We start from the raw sequence: 16144 nt of genomic DNA on the forward strand, positions 1-16144 counted from the left end.
TGCAGGCAGACATTTGTGTGTTTATATGTGTGTATTCCAGATATGAATTTGCTACTGGATTGGACTGAAGCTTTCCAAGTATTGTACTACTGCATGAAAGTAATCTGTTGTTGCAGTGAGCATAAGCAAGAATGCATAGGGAAGGCTTCATTTTCTTCCAAGTGTAGCATTATTGTGAGCATTTTTAAAGACCTGGTTTTAAGTGGAAAATCTTTCATAGGTGTTACTGGTTTATTAAGGTAAAGAATGTTCCGTTATGTCCCCCTCAACATACAGAACGTACAGATTTCAGCACTAATGCTTATATTAAATATTATTGCTATCTTTGAATTGATTGCTGATAAAATAAAATTTTAGCTAATGGAAAAAAGTCAGGCCCATCTACACGTTCCAAACTTGTTAATCGCTATTCTGATGTTTTTGTTTTGTCTTGGCTAATTGTTTTTGTTAGTGTTTGAAGTGTTACTACAATTCATGTGTGTTTTACTCTCCCATGGTGCTGCTTTGTGATCAGTTGGGATTTGGTGAAATTAAAATAATAACAAAAGAATTTTAAAAAGGTGCTTAAAGCAAAACAGTTTGCCAGAAGTGACTCTCACTAAAAAGCCTAAAGGTAAGGAACAATTGTCAGGAAATAGGATACTATCAGGAGTTTAAAACAAAGACCAGTTTTGAAAAATAGCTTTTTGTTATGCCCTCAACTTAAATGACAGAGGTGTGGACAGGTGGGTTGTGCATCAGTGGCATCTAGATCAAACCATGAAGAAATGGCGAATCTGTGAAAAAATGTCCCTTGTAAAACACAGGTCTGAATCCTGCCAGTGTTCTTAAGTCTAGATGAGGACTTCCTACCCTCTGAGGTTGGGAAGCAGGGATGGAGATATTCTACCCACTAGTAAATGATTATTCTGTTCTTTGTGTTAGAATCAGAAGTTTGCATCTTTTTTATGTCTGAACAGCTTTTAGAGTTTCTACTTTTCATGTAATCTCAGTTTTCTACCAACTGCAGAAATCTGTCAGCTACTCCTGGAGTGTGCTGTACTCCAATCAGAATATGTGCTATTCAGCTGAAGCCATTCTTTAAAATTCTGTGTCTAAGAAACATTGATTCTTCAGATTGAATCTGCTATACCACAACTAAATAGGAGAGGACTTGACCTTATTCTCTTTTGGGTGCCTTGATTTAGAAAACAAAATTAAAAAATCCTTGTCTCAATTGCAGAATGATTGCGAACCCACTTATGTGAGGCAGTAGCCAGAGGGCTAGTGAAAAATGCTGGGAAAAGTGGTCGCAGATCCTTGTTTAGAACATTATTTCTTTGGCAACAGTCTTTGCAAAGTCTGGATTTTTATATTTCATTCTTGACTTAAACCTCCCCTTCCCTGAAATCCAGAATCCCACCAATTATGGCATAGCAAGCAAAGACTAGCACTATCAGAAAAATAAGTGAATCTGTTTGCTTGAAATCTATAAGCTTGAAGTTGTTTCCCAAACATGCTTAAGGAGACAGGTCAATTATGATCTTTCTAGAGTCACGTACTGACTTCTTGTATGGCTTTTTTGAGGAACTGGATTATTTAGAGAGAGCTTATGAATTCATTCTGAGTTGAGGGAGTATTATGCAAATATCCCTGGAGATGCCACACATTCGAATATACTTTATATGTAGGCTACATATGAAAAGCATATTTAATTTGATTAAGGACAGTATTTCAGTTTGTGGACATACTGGCTTGCTTTGGTTCCCATCAGGAAGGTTGTGGAAAAAGTCTTCTCCTTATCTCATAATAGCTGACTGATCATAGGTTAGAAGATGCGGAAATAAAGGGCAGGAGTAAGTGGTTAGTGGAGGGAAGTCAGTAGTTAAGCCACTCTGAGCTGAAAACCATGCTATTCAGTGTACCAGAAATGAATCTGCAAGTGGAGTTAGTGGGGAAACTTGCTGTTGGGAGGTTCTTTAGGAATCTGAGATGAGTAGTTCCTCTGTTAGAGTGTCTGTATCAGGAGTTGTGAAATCAAATTATTGGATACATTAAGAAGTCATACCCATCTGTGAATAAATGAATAAGTATGCCTTCATATGTTCTGAGTGCCTTGCTTTTTGTCCCCTACATATTTCTGTGAGAGACAATCTCCCATTTTTATTTCTGTTTTAAGAAACCGTTTCCAATTGCAAATCACAGGAGATTAAAGCTGCTCTTCTGTCCAGCCTAACCATTAATTTTTGTACACTGTATTTAACTTTTTCCCTTAACTTGATAAGATTATACTGTTGCCATTGCAACTACTGTCCCTCTTCACTCTCTTCAATTTTATGCTCCCTAGTAATAATGAGTTAGCATCAGAAGATATTGCCCTTCTTTCCGTAATCTAGTGTCAAGAGCTTTTTCTGTTATTTTTCCCTTCCCCCACTTCCTCACTTTGGATGAGAAGGGCATTTTCAGTTTAGCAAAAAGACATAGGCACACAAAGTTCTGACTCTCCTGGACTTTCAGCATTCTAATAGAAAGCTTGTATTTTTGTTTTTCATCCGAGTTCTTAAACTTTGTGGAAAAAAAATATACCTGTTTTACACGCCTTTTTAATACTAGGCTACTGCATTTAATGGAATATTTATTTCTGAGACAGGTCTAGTAATGTCTGTGTTCATTTTTTGATATACACACAATTTAAAATACATTTCTTTTAAGTGTGTTTTGGTGTCATGGGTTTTTTTTGAGAGAGAGCACGTTTTTTTTAAACTTTGCCTTGTGTTACTACTTTTTGAGGAATGTTGTTGTATTTAGGACAGATACGCTTTTAGAACAAAGCAAAATGGAATTAACGTGTGGAATTTTGTGTGTGTAATAGTGAGAATATACAGAGACTTGTGTGTCTGTACTAGAGAGTAAATCAAAATAGACAGGTGCATCTTCTTTCTCAACTATTCTTGTTTGGTCTCAGTGTGCAACTTTAACTACATCTCAGTTTAACAAAGTATGCAGTGTCTTTCCAGCTACTAGTTTTCCCTTACTTGTCACTGCCAGGGTTTTTAGGTGTGTTGCTGTAACTTCTGAAACAAATACTCCTTGGTTGAAAATAATTCCTTATTCCTGCTTCCCATGATTCAGATTTTTCTCTTGCATTTCCATAGGGAAGTGTGTGTCCCAGCTTTTTGGGAAAATAGCCAAAATTTGTCCATCAATTCCATAGTTCCTAGTGAAATGCTTATTTATGCTCTGATCACACTCATTGCTAAGCTGTATTTTGCAATTTCTGTTGCAGACTTTGGTAGTAAAGTTGTATTCTGTGTTGATACAATTTGTTATACTCTCCCAAACTTCTGATTCTTGACTGACAAATGTTTTCTAGATTAGCTGTGCTCTTTCTTGTTAATTGGTTGAATCTAATGAAGTAGCCCAAATAGTCCATACCTTCTAATCTAAAGTTTGAGTTATGACCAACTCATTCTGCTTGATTATTTTTGAGTCTTTTCAGTTTTTGTCTATGATGAGGTTGTAAAAGTGCTAGCAGGTGAAATGTGTATCTCCTTTGGCGTAATTAAAGACTGGATTAAACTAAAGGCCTTGCATTTGGAATCTAGTGCTGTAATGTATTTCGGGAATGTGATATAAGATAGGCTTTGGAATTATTTCATCTAACAAAATAGCAGTTTTGCACTTAGGTTACGTCCCTTCAGAGTAGTTTGTGTACTAATGTACTAATTTCATTTCCTTGTAATTCCACTTCTAGCAGTAATTCTTCATATGTGTAACTTGATTACCTCTTCATCTCTTGGGACCACAGATTAACTTCAAATAACTTACTATAACAGTAAATCCTGGTTTTCATAGAGATATTGTATGGCTTTGCTGCACATCTGCTTTGCAAATGGCTTCTCCTGTGTCTCAGTAAGGGAAACCCCAATGTGTATCTTGGGAGGTTCACTGCCAAGTTGGGCTCAAATCTCTGGCAGAGAAGGTGTCACAGATAAGTGGAACATGGTAGCAGCCTGAGCTGCGACAGCCATTGCCAGGGTGAAAGCGTCTACAGCCTCGTAAGAGGTTTTCTGCTTACAGTGTTAATGAACTCCAAATCTATTAAGAATCTGACTTGTGACAAAAAGGAACTAGTAAGTCTTTCTGAGACAACCAGCTCCATTTTATGGATGTATAAATAATGAGAAATGCATTTTAGTAGTAGTAGTTCCCAGTTTCCCAGACAGCTCTAAAAAACATGCTGAAGACCATCACCTCCTTATCTCTTTCCCACCCCACCCCCCCCGCCCCCCCAAAAAACAACCAAACAAGAAACAAAACAAAAAACCAAAACCACAACATTTTTGGAAAACATAATATGGATAATCTGGAATTGGATGGTGGTAGGCAAAGCCCAAAAGATCACTGAGTAGATATTTTTATGCAGAACTAGTAATGCTCTCTTTAACTGACTTTAATGCACTGGGCTAAATTGCTTCTTTTAACTTAATGAGATTCACCAAACCTAAAACGAGATAGGTGTTCTTTTACTTGAGAAACAATTAGTTATGCTCTTGATTTGCTAACTTGAATATTCAGCTTAGTAGGAGTTGAGACTTGTCCAGCTCTTCTTGCTGAGTCCTGATAAACTTCTAAAGAGTGTGTTGTTTTTTCAGTTTGTTGTGCAAACTTCTATTGGGAGGGGTGATTGTGAAAGAATTGTGTGTAATTATATGTCCCTTGAAGCTGAAAATGGGTGTATGCTGTGTTGTCTTGAATATATGTGATTCTTTATAATTTAAATTTTTTTCCCCCAGTGTACACGTCAGATCATCTCTGAAAAATTGGGTCGTGGCTCGAGAACAGTAGATCTGGAACTAGAAGCTCAAATAGATATATTGAGAGATAACAAGAAAAAATATGAAAATATCTTAAGACTGGCACAGACATTGTCCACACAACTCTTCCAGATGGTACATACCCAAAGGCAACTTGGAGACGCATTTGCTGACCTGAGTTTGAAATCATTGGAACTTCATGTAAGACATTTATAGTGTTAAAAAAATAAAATGGCAGAGATGAAGATAAGCCTAAATGCCTCATGCAGGGTATATAATATTAATATATATAGTAGTTAGCAGCTATTTTACTAAACGTTGTAGTTGACAGTATATTACATGTTCTTTGTGTTAAAAGATTATGTAATTCACTTAAAACTGTAGGAAGTTATTGAAATTACTGTAGTTCTTTATTGTTTCTTAAATGTTTGCCTTTAGTTGATGATTGGACTAGACAACTGACAACTTTCATTTATATAGAAAATGCATTTTATTTCTTTTGCTTGTAATGAAGCATTGAACTGCTCCAGGGTGTTACATCATGTCAATTACAGGATGTCTTTGGGGAATATGCCTGGGAGTAAGTAGAATAGGACATATTACTTCACTTGTGCACATTGAATTTGAGTAAATTATTTTTCTGTAGAATATTCAAGCACTGAGATTTCATCTCAAAGTCTTTTTTTAATGCAAATTTTGTTACTAATAGGACTAATTTGCATTCTTACATTGTTTGGAATTTCTGAGCAAGAAAGGCAATATTTAGAGGTCTGTGTTTGGGCTGTTATGTTTCTTTGGATTAGAAGTTTATGTAACACTGCTATTTCTTGTTATTGGTAATAAAACTGTCTGCTGTAAAGAGAAGGTGGGTGTTGTGTCCAAAACATGGTAGCTGACTTGCTTCTACATTGGTCGTTCCGTATTCATGAAATTAAAGCAATTTGATACTGCTACTGATCCTTTGGAAAACCAGTGTTGAAGAACTTAATGATTCCCTAAAATATAGCTGCCCAAATCACCTTTGTGATGATTAAACTTAATCTCTGTTTTTTCTTCCCTTTTTCATGATTGCATATTCCCATTGAGTTTTCAGGGAGGAGGTGGAGTTCATGCTTGCACAGAGGAACCTTAACCAATAGCTAGCTGAAAAATGTGAGACTCCTGCACTGGAGCACATCATTCCGACAGATGAAAATTCATGAAAGCAGAGCGCTTCTAGCCGCTAAGAAATTAAAACCTTCTTTTAGCAGATTATTTAATCATGAGTTTACTCTTGACACAAATACAGGCATGTGGTTTGTGGCAGAACTTAGTGGTTGTTATGAAGTATGTGCTGAAGCTGGGTGCTTCTTCTGGAACTTGGATTAAATCTGGTGTCATGATCTTGTTTAATGAATGGGTTTTTTCCATGAACAGTTTGTAACTTCTAATGGGAATACTGTTCAGGTTCTTTCAGCATCTTGTACTGGTCTTGGAATTTGTTTCAGTCATTCATCTCGTGTGTAGATTATTGAATGGGGCTGTTGATGAAAATCAAATAAAGGTTTCTGCTGCTGTAATAAAAGTTATCTAACCTTTGCCTCTTGGACACTTGCCTGATGTTTGCCTCTTTCCTCTTTGTGTTCCCCCTTTGTTTAATCTGTACTTTGTTACCATCTGTAGCCTGGCCTATTCTTCGATGTTTGGATAGCATTCTTGTCTCTTAACACTTATGCAAGACTAAAAGTAAAATTTCTGAACAGTTAGTTGTTAATGTTTAAAATGATAACAATATTTAAGTTTTAAAAAGAAAACAAAACCAACACCACTTCTTAAGGTAATATTTTATACGTGTTAACAAAATGAGATTTTAATGTGGTATTACTTAATGTGAATGTTTTGCTGTTTTTCTTTTGGATACAAATACAACTCCTGGTTCCAGGCTCATGTGCCTCTAGTTATATAGACAGATAAATTCCAGTTTTAACTGACCTGTGCATGGAGTATGAACTGAGCATAAACTCTTGATACTGAAAGGATTTCCTGTCTCTTTTATAAGAGGTTTTCACAGAGGTCATGGACAAAACTCAAAGTTTTTGTATGAAACTGTATGAACCAGTGGAAGGACACTTTTGGTAGCTAGCATGTTTTAGTACTGCAGGCCACTGCAGTCCCAGCCTTCCTATCCCCCTCCTTTGAACTGGTAGCGTTGTTCATTTGGGTTTGTAATGATCTGGGTCAGAGGACCAGCTGGATAACTATTTGCAGTCTTGCCTGCAGGAGGGAAGAGAGATGGGATTGAGCCCTGCTGTAAGGGACAGGCTGTGGGCTCTGCGCATGTGCTCCTGCCTCTTCCCTCTCCTAGTGCTTGTGTTACTGTGTAGCTGGCAGTGTTAGAGCAAAACCAGCTGAAAAAGACTTAGTTTGATTTCAGCAAGATCTGTAGTGATTTGGCTGGCTGCTTTTGCCACACAAGCAAGCTGTGCAAAGCAAAGGTGACAAAACTTTAGGGGGTGTTTGGAGGGCTTTGCTCATGAAAACTTGCCCTAAGTTCTCTTTTTTCTTCTCCCTCAAATTGCCCACTTCCACTGCACCTCATTTTCTAGAGGCTTCTTCCCTTTTCATTGCCCATTAACCCTACCCTCTTGAAGTCATTAATGTTAACATAAAATATCACTTGGCTTTGCTGTTTGTGTTCTACACAGATGAAAGGAAACTGGGAGAATACAGCACTTCTGAGTCAGTTGTTGGCAATGTGCAAGCCTAAAAAGAACCAAGTTCCAAATATGAACCTAGTGTGTGTTACAGCTATTACAAACATAGATTGTACTCTTTTGTGAGAACTCCCATCTGTGGAATATGAGGATGCCATATGGATGACATAAATATAATAATTGGACTCATTTGGCATCCATGCATTAGGAAAATCTTTGCAACCCTGGTCAGGGCTTACACTGCTGTTAACAAAGACATGCACAAACATATATCCAAATGTGACTGAAATGCCTTGGAAATAATTTTGCCCTTGTCCCTTTAAAATTTATGGCTGAGCTACATTATCATTTTTATTTGCTATCCATTATAATGCTCTGCTCTTCAGTTATTTACAGCCTATTAAACTGTGATAGATGTTGAGGTTTTTTGCAGTGCTCTTTTCCAGAATGTAAGAATAAAACTTAATAGCTAATTAATTCTGTGTACCCTTGTAAATTCAGTTATATTACAATATTTTATGTAGTGGTGTCTCTGTATTAAGCATTACTTAAACAACCACATGTTAAATGCTGGATTAAAACTCTGCTGAATGACAATGTAAAGATTACATTAGCACTTACTTTTAAGTAACATTGAAGTCTTCCAAGTGCACACACACAAAAAAAGGGAGTTATTAAATAGAATTTAACATAATGTGTGGTAACAAAATTTTAAACCGTATTTTACTGATGTTAGACAGATTTTGTAAGAACTGCGAACTGAATATTGTATTGAAATCCTATCTGTTTAATCATAACCATCCCCAAACAGAAGTGAGAGAGCTCCCACATCTTTGTGTTTGTATTTTTTTTATATAGTTGCTGATGAATGTTATGATTTTAAATGATCTACAGTTTTGTTTTCTCTGCTTTTTGTTTATAGGAGGAGTTTGGCTACAATGCAGATACGCAGAAACTTCTAGCTAAAAATGGAGAAACTCTTCTCGGGGCTATTAACTTTTTTATTGCCAGTGTGACTACATTGGTGAATAAAACAATTGAGGATACTTTATTGACTGTGAAACAGTATGAAAGTGCCAGGTAGCTATTCTCTGTCTAGCTATTTTCATTACAAACTACTCTTTAGGAAAGAGACTTTGTATCAGTTTAGTCCTTGTATTTGAGTGACTAGCCTGTCAGATAAAAACCTTCTAAGTATAACAAAACTCTCATATAATTAGGATTTACAGTTAACTGCCTCATTGCCCATATCTTCAAGTGTTTTGTAAACTTTCTGTTCTACTTGTTCTGTATCTAAGAGCAATTATAGCTGTTTTTTCCTGCCTGCTAGATTCAGGTGGCTTTCTAAGCAGTGCGAACAGTGCAAGATTAATCCTTTTATTTAACTACATTATAATAAGTGAAATAATTTATTTGACAAACATTTAATCTCATGATTCTGTTGATGCATAATATTTGCAATTCATACTTGAGTTTTTCTGTAGAAGTTGCAGGCTAAGTCAGAAAGGGGAAAATAAAAAAGACATTTCTTAGGGAGTGAATATTATCTAATTGGTTTCCTGCCCTGGAGAACGTTACTTCTGGATATGGTACAGTACTCTAAAGCCAGGGTTTGAACTTGCAGTCCTTTCTGATGCTTGGTTCCATTCTGACTTCGACTCAATAGCGTAAAGTATGTTTCTTTCAATTTGCCAAAGATTTAGTTTACGTCTATAATTTTTTGTGAGTTGTTGAGGGGTTTTCTTAGGTCAGAAATTGCAAACTGTTTGAGTTTTGAAGTTCTTTCCTCCCCTTTATTTTTTATTTTCTAATGTTTTATTTATGAGCACAATAGTAAGTTATTGTTTAGATATCTAGGTAAACTTTCAGAAGGCATAAAAGGCAGAATTACTCTGAATATAAAGTATTCCTTTTTTTACATTTAAATGTAAAAAGACCCCATCTGTTAACATATTTTCCAGGTATCCCCTTGAAAATTTACACAAAATATATCTACTGATATTGTTAGTGTGAGTCATTCTTCAATATATGGCTCTTCCCTCCTGAAGTAATGTCATTACTTTCCCTTCCTGTTCATTACAGATGTCTAGTATTTTGCTATTTCAGTAAGGCAAATCAATTACAAAGCTTCTACACTTACATAGGCAGTCTAGTGCGTTTATTTCTGTACCTCTTCTTCCCTGTCCCAAATTGCACTTCAGCATTCGCCTCTTCTCCTCTTCGATCAACTCTGGTTTGTTTCCTTTTTGGAATTAAGTCCTAAGTTATTTAAATAAAGCTGGAATCATAGTGGCAATGAGAATCAGAAAGAGCCCTGTGAATATTATAACTCCTTTTACCTCTGAAAGTGAGGTATTTTCTTTTGGAGTGGTTATGCCAACTGAAAAGTTGTTGTTTGTAACCAGTTTTTAATCCTGATTTGTTTCCTGTTTTAGAAATGCCTATGAGAAAACTTATTTGAAAAGCCAGGAATAGCTTGGTTTGTTTCATTAAAATTGGCATCTATCACATGCTGGGTTCCATTATCTGAAAGCTACAAAGAAGTATGGGAGGAGCAGTGAGGCTTTGGGCAGGGCTGCCCCTCACCTGCAGGCATTTCTGTCTCTTGCCTGTTGCTTCACCTGGTCAAGTGCTGAATGGCTGTGAACAAAGGACCACGTTGCATAAGAGGAAGAAAAAAGCTAGAGCTTGTTTCTATATTTCTCTTATCCACTTGCAATAATGTTTTAAAATATAAAAATGGTATACCTGGCAAGGATCCAACATTTGTCAGACTTGTATCTAACACTGCAAAGCAGATTAATTTAGTGGTATGGTCTTTAAACTGCTAACATTCCATAGGTGTTTTTCCCACTTATAAATGCTAAACATTGATTAATAGAAAGCTTAACTTAAACTTTCTTGAAAAGAATAATTGCTTAATGGTTTTGAAGGCAAAACTATCAATATTCAAGCTTCTGTATTAAAAAATACTTTTAAGACTTTTTTTTTTTTCCCATTGAAATGAGAAAGAGGGTATGACTGGTTCATCTTTGTTCATGTAAAAAAAATTTACATTCCAATATGGAAGGATATCAAGGAGGTTTATAACTTTTTAATAAATAGTGGTGTATGAAGACTAGCTGGTTCAACTAAAACGTTGTTGGGTGTCTGCAGGCAAGAGTCTATACCATAACATCGATTCTGGTTTTGCTAGTAGTATCCAGGATAGATAATTTGGAGAGAACAAGAGTAAATTAGAAAATACTTTTTATCTGTCCTATCTAGAAGTGGGATATATGCATTTGGTGTAGAGTTAGCTTAACCACCCAGCTGTTAGTCTTAACCTTCTGTCTATCTCTTCCCTTATCTCCATTGGTGGTGGTATTGATCCAGGGAGTCAAACTTCCCTAGGAAAATAAGATAGGCCTTCAGTATCATACAAACAATGCATCATCTTTTTGCAGCCTATTTATCCATAGAGCAGACAAGTTCTTGCAAAACTTCTTGTGGAAAAGCTCTAGAGCTGTTCCAGTAAAAGCACACGGAGAAGCCCAGAGGCTGCCGAAGAAGCCTAGGGACAGATTTTGGTAGAACTGAGCCATTGCTCACACATCTGCTGAAAGGCGATGTCCCGCTCTTCGTGCTTCTATTGCTCTTGGCAAAACTCTTCATGGAACTGATGCAATAGCAGAAGAATAACCTGAACCCCACCCCCATGCCCCCAAAAACAAACAAACAAAACCAAACAAATAAAACCCAACAAACAAACAAAAATGAAAACCAACTAGTTTTATCTGGGTTAATAAGCTGAGATGTCCCAGAAAAGGCTCTGACCACTGAAGCAGCACAAACTGGAGGACTCAGAGCATGTGGCTGAGACAGGAACGGAAGAGGGACGGTTCTTGTTGAGGCAGCTTTATACAATGTACTTAAGGATGTTTTTGCTTGATGTATGGGGGGGTGGGGGAAAAAGCTTCTCTGTGTGTTTTTCTGTACTTGACTGTTTTGTTCATCTTCTATTGTACTTGGCCCTGTCTGTGAGGTCTGTTTTGAGACACTTTGCCTTTCCTCCTTCTCAGGATTGAATATGATGCCTATCGAACAGACCTAGAAGAGCTGAATCTTGGCCCTCGTGATGCAAACACTCTGCCAAAGATTGAGCAGTCACAACAACTGTTTCAAGTGCATAAAGAGAAATACGACAAAATGCGTAATGATGTATCCATCAAATTGAAATTTTTGGAAGAAAATAAGGTAAGCTACAGTTTCTGATGTTATGCTTAGGAGTTTAGTCCTGTAAGTTTCTGCTTTGCTAGAAATATTTGAATTCTTATATATCTTAAATTAAAAATAGAGCGAGCAAAGAAAGTAAGGTGTACTTTCTGAGTTCTTGCTGTATCACTGGAGGACGCACTTTTAGAACAGGCAACCTTAGAGGTCCCTAATCAAGCTGCTCCAGCTGCAAATGGCAAACAATAGGGCAGTAAATTTCTTGTTGACGTGGGAGGTTTTTTCCAGTTTATTGCATCTAATGTTACCATGAGTCATATAAATACGGATTTAAGATTCAAAGTAATACTTATGTTTGACAACACTGTCATGGAGGATACGCACAAAGAAAGAGAGAACTGTGAAGAAGCTTCTTCAAACTAATAACTTGAACTGCAAAATACAACTTTCTATAATTAGTGCCCTTATAGTTTCTTAATTCTAAACAGGGCTCTTGAAGTGTTGGTTTAAAGGGTTTTTTTTTTCTCGTATGTGTTTGTTCTAACCGTACCATTTAATCTGCACCCTCTTAATGATGGAATTCTTATCCCTCTTATTCTGTCTACCAGGCAAAACCAGAATTGCCATACAGAACACACTTTTAAACCGTGCTGTCTTTGATAAACAAGTTCTTCTAAATTGTTTCTAATTAAATGTAAAAATGATGGTCTTTCAATATCTTATTTTTGTTCATACTCATAGTAAATGAAATGGTTATAACAATCTATGGCTAGTATTTCCTGTGCCTCCAGAGGGAGGGATATGATCAAAACTTATATAAAAGATAGTAGTTTGACATTTTGTCTACGTCTAGCAGTGGATTAACATGTTCAGTATGGATTAATTAATATATTTTAAAGATCTCAATGTAGGTAACAGCTGCCTGTCAGACAATCCAGGAGAGGCCCCAAATGACAACAGTAGCAAACAATACTACTTGTATAGAAGAAGGAAATTCAAGGGAAAATCATGGGGACAAGCTAGACCAATTAAAACTGATTATTATGAATTATTGAGTAAATTGTAACATATGCAGTTGTATCAGCTACTTGGAATAAAGATTGGATACAAGGAAGAAATGAACTGTCAACAGATGAGGAAAAGAAAAGAAGTGGAGAAAATCAACAAACCTTTTGGTTTCCAAAACAATAGATGCTAAAAATGTAGCTCCTGAGCACTCTTACTTCATCTAGGCATTTGCATTAGGACCAGGGGTCTGGAATCACACAGCATGTTAAGAGTTGATGAGCCAGATCATCAGAAGTTTAAAAACTGGTATGGCCCTGGTGTTTGTTGTTCTTGCTGAACTTGTAGCCCATTAACTTTCAAATGGAAAAACTCCATATTGAAATTAATTTTCTTGAACAAGCTGGAGTGTAATCTAAATGCTGATACTTATGCTTAAATTAGAAAATGCTTATAACTGAGTTTTAAAACTATGCTAGGTTGAAAATGGATGTACTGAAGGTGGGTCGTTCTTTTTTCCCCCCTTTTTCTTCTTCTAGTAAATTGTTTCCTACTAATATAATGTACTTGTGTTGAAATAGTTTGATCCTTGCAGTTCATACCTGTACAGGAATTCTGATGCTGAAGTTCAAATTGGTTGAAAATAGCATGTGCCCGGCTTCCCCTTGGTTTGCATTAACTGTACAGCTGACTGATCAATTGATATTTATAGAGATAGTAAAGTTCCAGAGTGAAAGCATTTTACATCCATATTGTACAAAAAAGTTTCCATGTTTTTTAAAAAAACTAAATTGGATAGTTTAGGGAACACTAATGAAGTTGTCTTCCTAGCGACAGTCTTGAATTAGATGAAGCATCCTGTTAGCAGTCACAGCCTACAAATTTTACTTCTGAAAAAGGTTGTTTTTTCCTTCCTGCCTTTTTGTTTAGGTTAATACAGTGGGGATTTTCACATGGCTAAGAGTTTTTATCATCAATTGACATGTCTCAGTTTTGACACTAGAGATGTCAAAATTTTTAGTGAAGGGTGTATGTAATTTTGTAAAGTTTAGTGTTTCTATTTATTGTATAGGATTCTCCATAGTAAACAATATGTAATCCCAATCCTAAATTTACATTTTGGGAGCACTTTTTTTTTTCCCCAGCTTTCATCGGTATCTGCTAGTTTTTGTTCTTCTGTTGCTCAGAATGTTTCCTGGGGCGTAGAGGGAGGCAGTGGTTATCTGAGAGATGATGTTCTTTCGAGTCTGATGTATTTATCTGTTTTGCTGGTATCAACCGTTTTTTTCATTAAAGTCAACGGAGGGGAGCTCCTGTTAGACCTCATACTTGTCCTGTGGGTAGTATTAAGAAATTGGAATGCACAATTGATTTGCCAGACAGCTACATTACTATGATAAACATTACTTTTAATTTTTAGCTGCATACAAAATATGTGACTGCTCTTAAGTCAACTACTTTTTAGATTTTAAAGGATTTTTAACTCAATAAGTATAGAATCAAGAGTATAAGAACTAGATTTAAATTTCAGTTAGATTTGATAATCTCAGATGTTCTACTTTTTCCAAAGGTACATTGTAACCATTGCTATGATCCAGCATAATCTAAACAGCTAGAAGTACAGCGTGCACCTAACAGGAAGAAGGAGGAAGACAGCCCCTTCTGCTGTGGGAGTAGCACGGTTTTAGGGAATGGGTAAACTGAAGACCAGATATGATGCTGAATTCCCAAGGGCAATTTTGATATTGTTAAGTTGATACAGTTGTCCTGGGGATTATACTGTTTATACTGATACTAGATCCTTAGTAACGGGAACTTGCCATTTTGTGTGTCTGTCCCCAGCACCATGTTAGTGCCCATTTAATAGAATGGGAGATCAAAATAGAGGAAGATCAGATGAACAAAATACTGGTTTTACTCAGTCTCTCACAAAGGGCCTTTTTGTAGCCTGTTTTAGAAGGCCTGTGTTGTTGCAGGCTTATTGCATACAAGGCAAATGAAGGTTAGTATTTGAGCAGCTGTATCAAGGCATGGCCTTGCCAGACTCATGATTTACTAGAACATGCAAATCTCTAATCATCAACTTTATTAATACATATTATCATGGTGGTGAGTCCAGATGTGAATTAATATTTATTCTGATTAGAGAAGCCTTTTTAGGTAGGAAAATGGTTATGGTAGCTGTATAATTTTTTCTGTTGCAGATTGTAAAACTTTTGACTTCAAGTTTTATATACATAGATGCAGGATGTAGTGTACAGTGTAGTCTCAAGCTTAGTTGTTATTATCACTTCTGTGTTGAAAACAGAATTGTGTAATGAAACCTCACCATAGCAAAGCAATTAAGCAATTTGGGATTTAATTTTAGATTAGATAAATCAGTTCATTATCTCTCAATAAATGTTTTTACAGTCTGACCAATATTAAACATTAAAAAGAATTGTATATTTTTTGCCTGACAAATTAATGTCAAAACAGAATCATAGATGCTCTTTTCTAATTGTGCCTCCACTAAATGCACTCAATTATGTTCCCACTCAAAAGTTTTGTCCCATATTTGGTTAAGCATGACATATGAGCAGAGCATGGAAAACTGGGAGGTGATTCAAGCTGTCACTGCAAAGCAGTTTAACTGGCTGGTGGGCTCTGTTTGATCTGTGTTGCTGCTAATGTCACCAAACAGCCATAATCCAGCTGGCCCTATGTTTAGAGTAAAAAAGGCATTCTGTCGTTGCAGTCTCTTTGTACCTCTTCTCCTGGGTTCATATGTTAATATTTCAATTAAAAGCCCCCAAAGGTTCAGAGAATTAAACTACACCTGGAATATTGTGTCCAGTTCTGGGCCCCTCAGTTCCAGAAGGACAGGGAACTGCTGGAGAGAGTCCAGCGCAGGGCAACCAAGATGATTAAGGGAGTGGAGCATCTTCCTTATGAGGAAAGGCTGAGGGAGCTGGGTCTCTTTAGCTTGGAGAAGAGGAGACTGAAGGGTGACCTCATTAATGTTTACAGATATATAAAGGATGAGTGTCATGAGGATGGAGCCAGGCTCTTCTCAGTGACAACCAATGATAGGACAAGGGGCAATGGATTCAAATTGTAACACAGGAGGTTCCACTTGAATGTGAGAAGAAACTTCTTCTCAGTGAGGGTGACAGAACACTGGAACAGGCTGCCCAGGGAGGTTGTGGAGTCTCCTTCTCTGGAGACATTCAAAACCCGCCTGGACGCGTTCCTGTGTAGCCTCATCTAAGTGTTCCTGCTCCGGCAGGGGGATTGGACTAGATGATCTCTTGAGGTCCCTTCCATTCCCTAACATTCTGTGATTTTGTGATACAGTAAAGCTGTGTCCTGGTTTTGTTAAAAACAAGACTGGTTCTCTTTTAGTGATTTTTCTTTCAGCTAAGTTCTTATAGGTGGCTGTACTTTTCTGAGCTTTAG

At 36.8% G+C, this 16144-nt stretch overlaps 1 protein-coding gene across 7 annotated transcripts in view; it reads left to right on the top strand.

Moving 5' to 3' along the window:
* Positions 1-16144, top strand: part of ARFIP1 (ARF interacting protein 1) — a 45104-nt gene that overhangs the window by 22836 nt on the left and 6124 nt on the right. For all 7 annotated transcript variants that reach the window (XM_082051870.1, XM_082051873.1, XM_082051869.1 and 4 more), the window contains 3 exons: positions 4776-4997; positions 8412-8569; positions 11551-11725. In XM_082051870.1, coding sequence (XP_081907996.1) covers positions 4776-4997; positions 8412-8569; positions 11551-11725 — 555 coding nt within the window. The remainder of the gene's footprint in view (positions 1-4775; positions 4998-8411; positions 8570-11550; positions 11726-16144) is intronic.

This window comes from Streptopelia decaocto, assembly GCF_964273445.1.
Source record: "Streptopelia decaocto genome assembly, chromosome: 4".
Lineage (NCBI taxonomy): Eukaryota > Metazoa > Chordata > Aves > Columbiformes > Columbidae > Streptopelia > Streptopelia decaocto.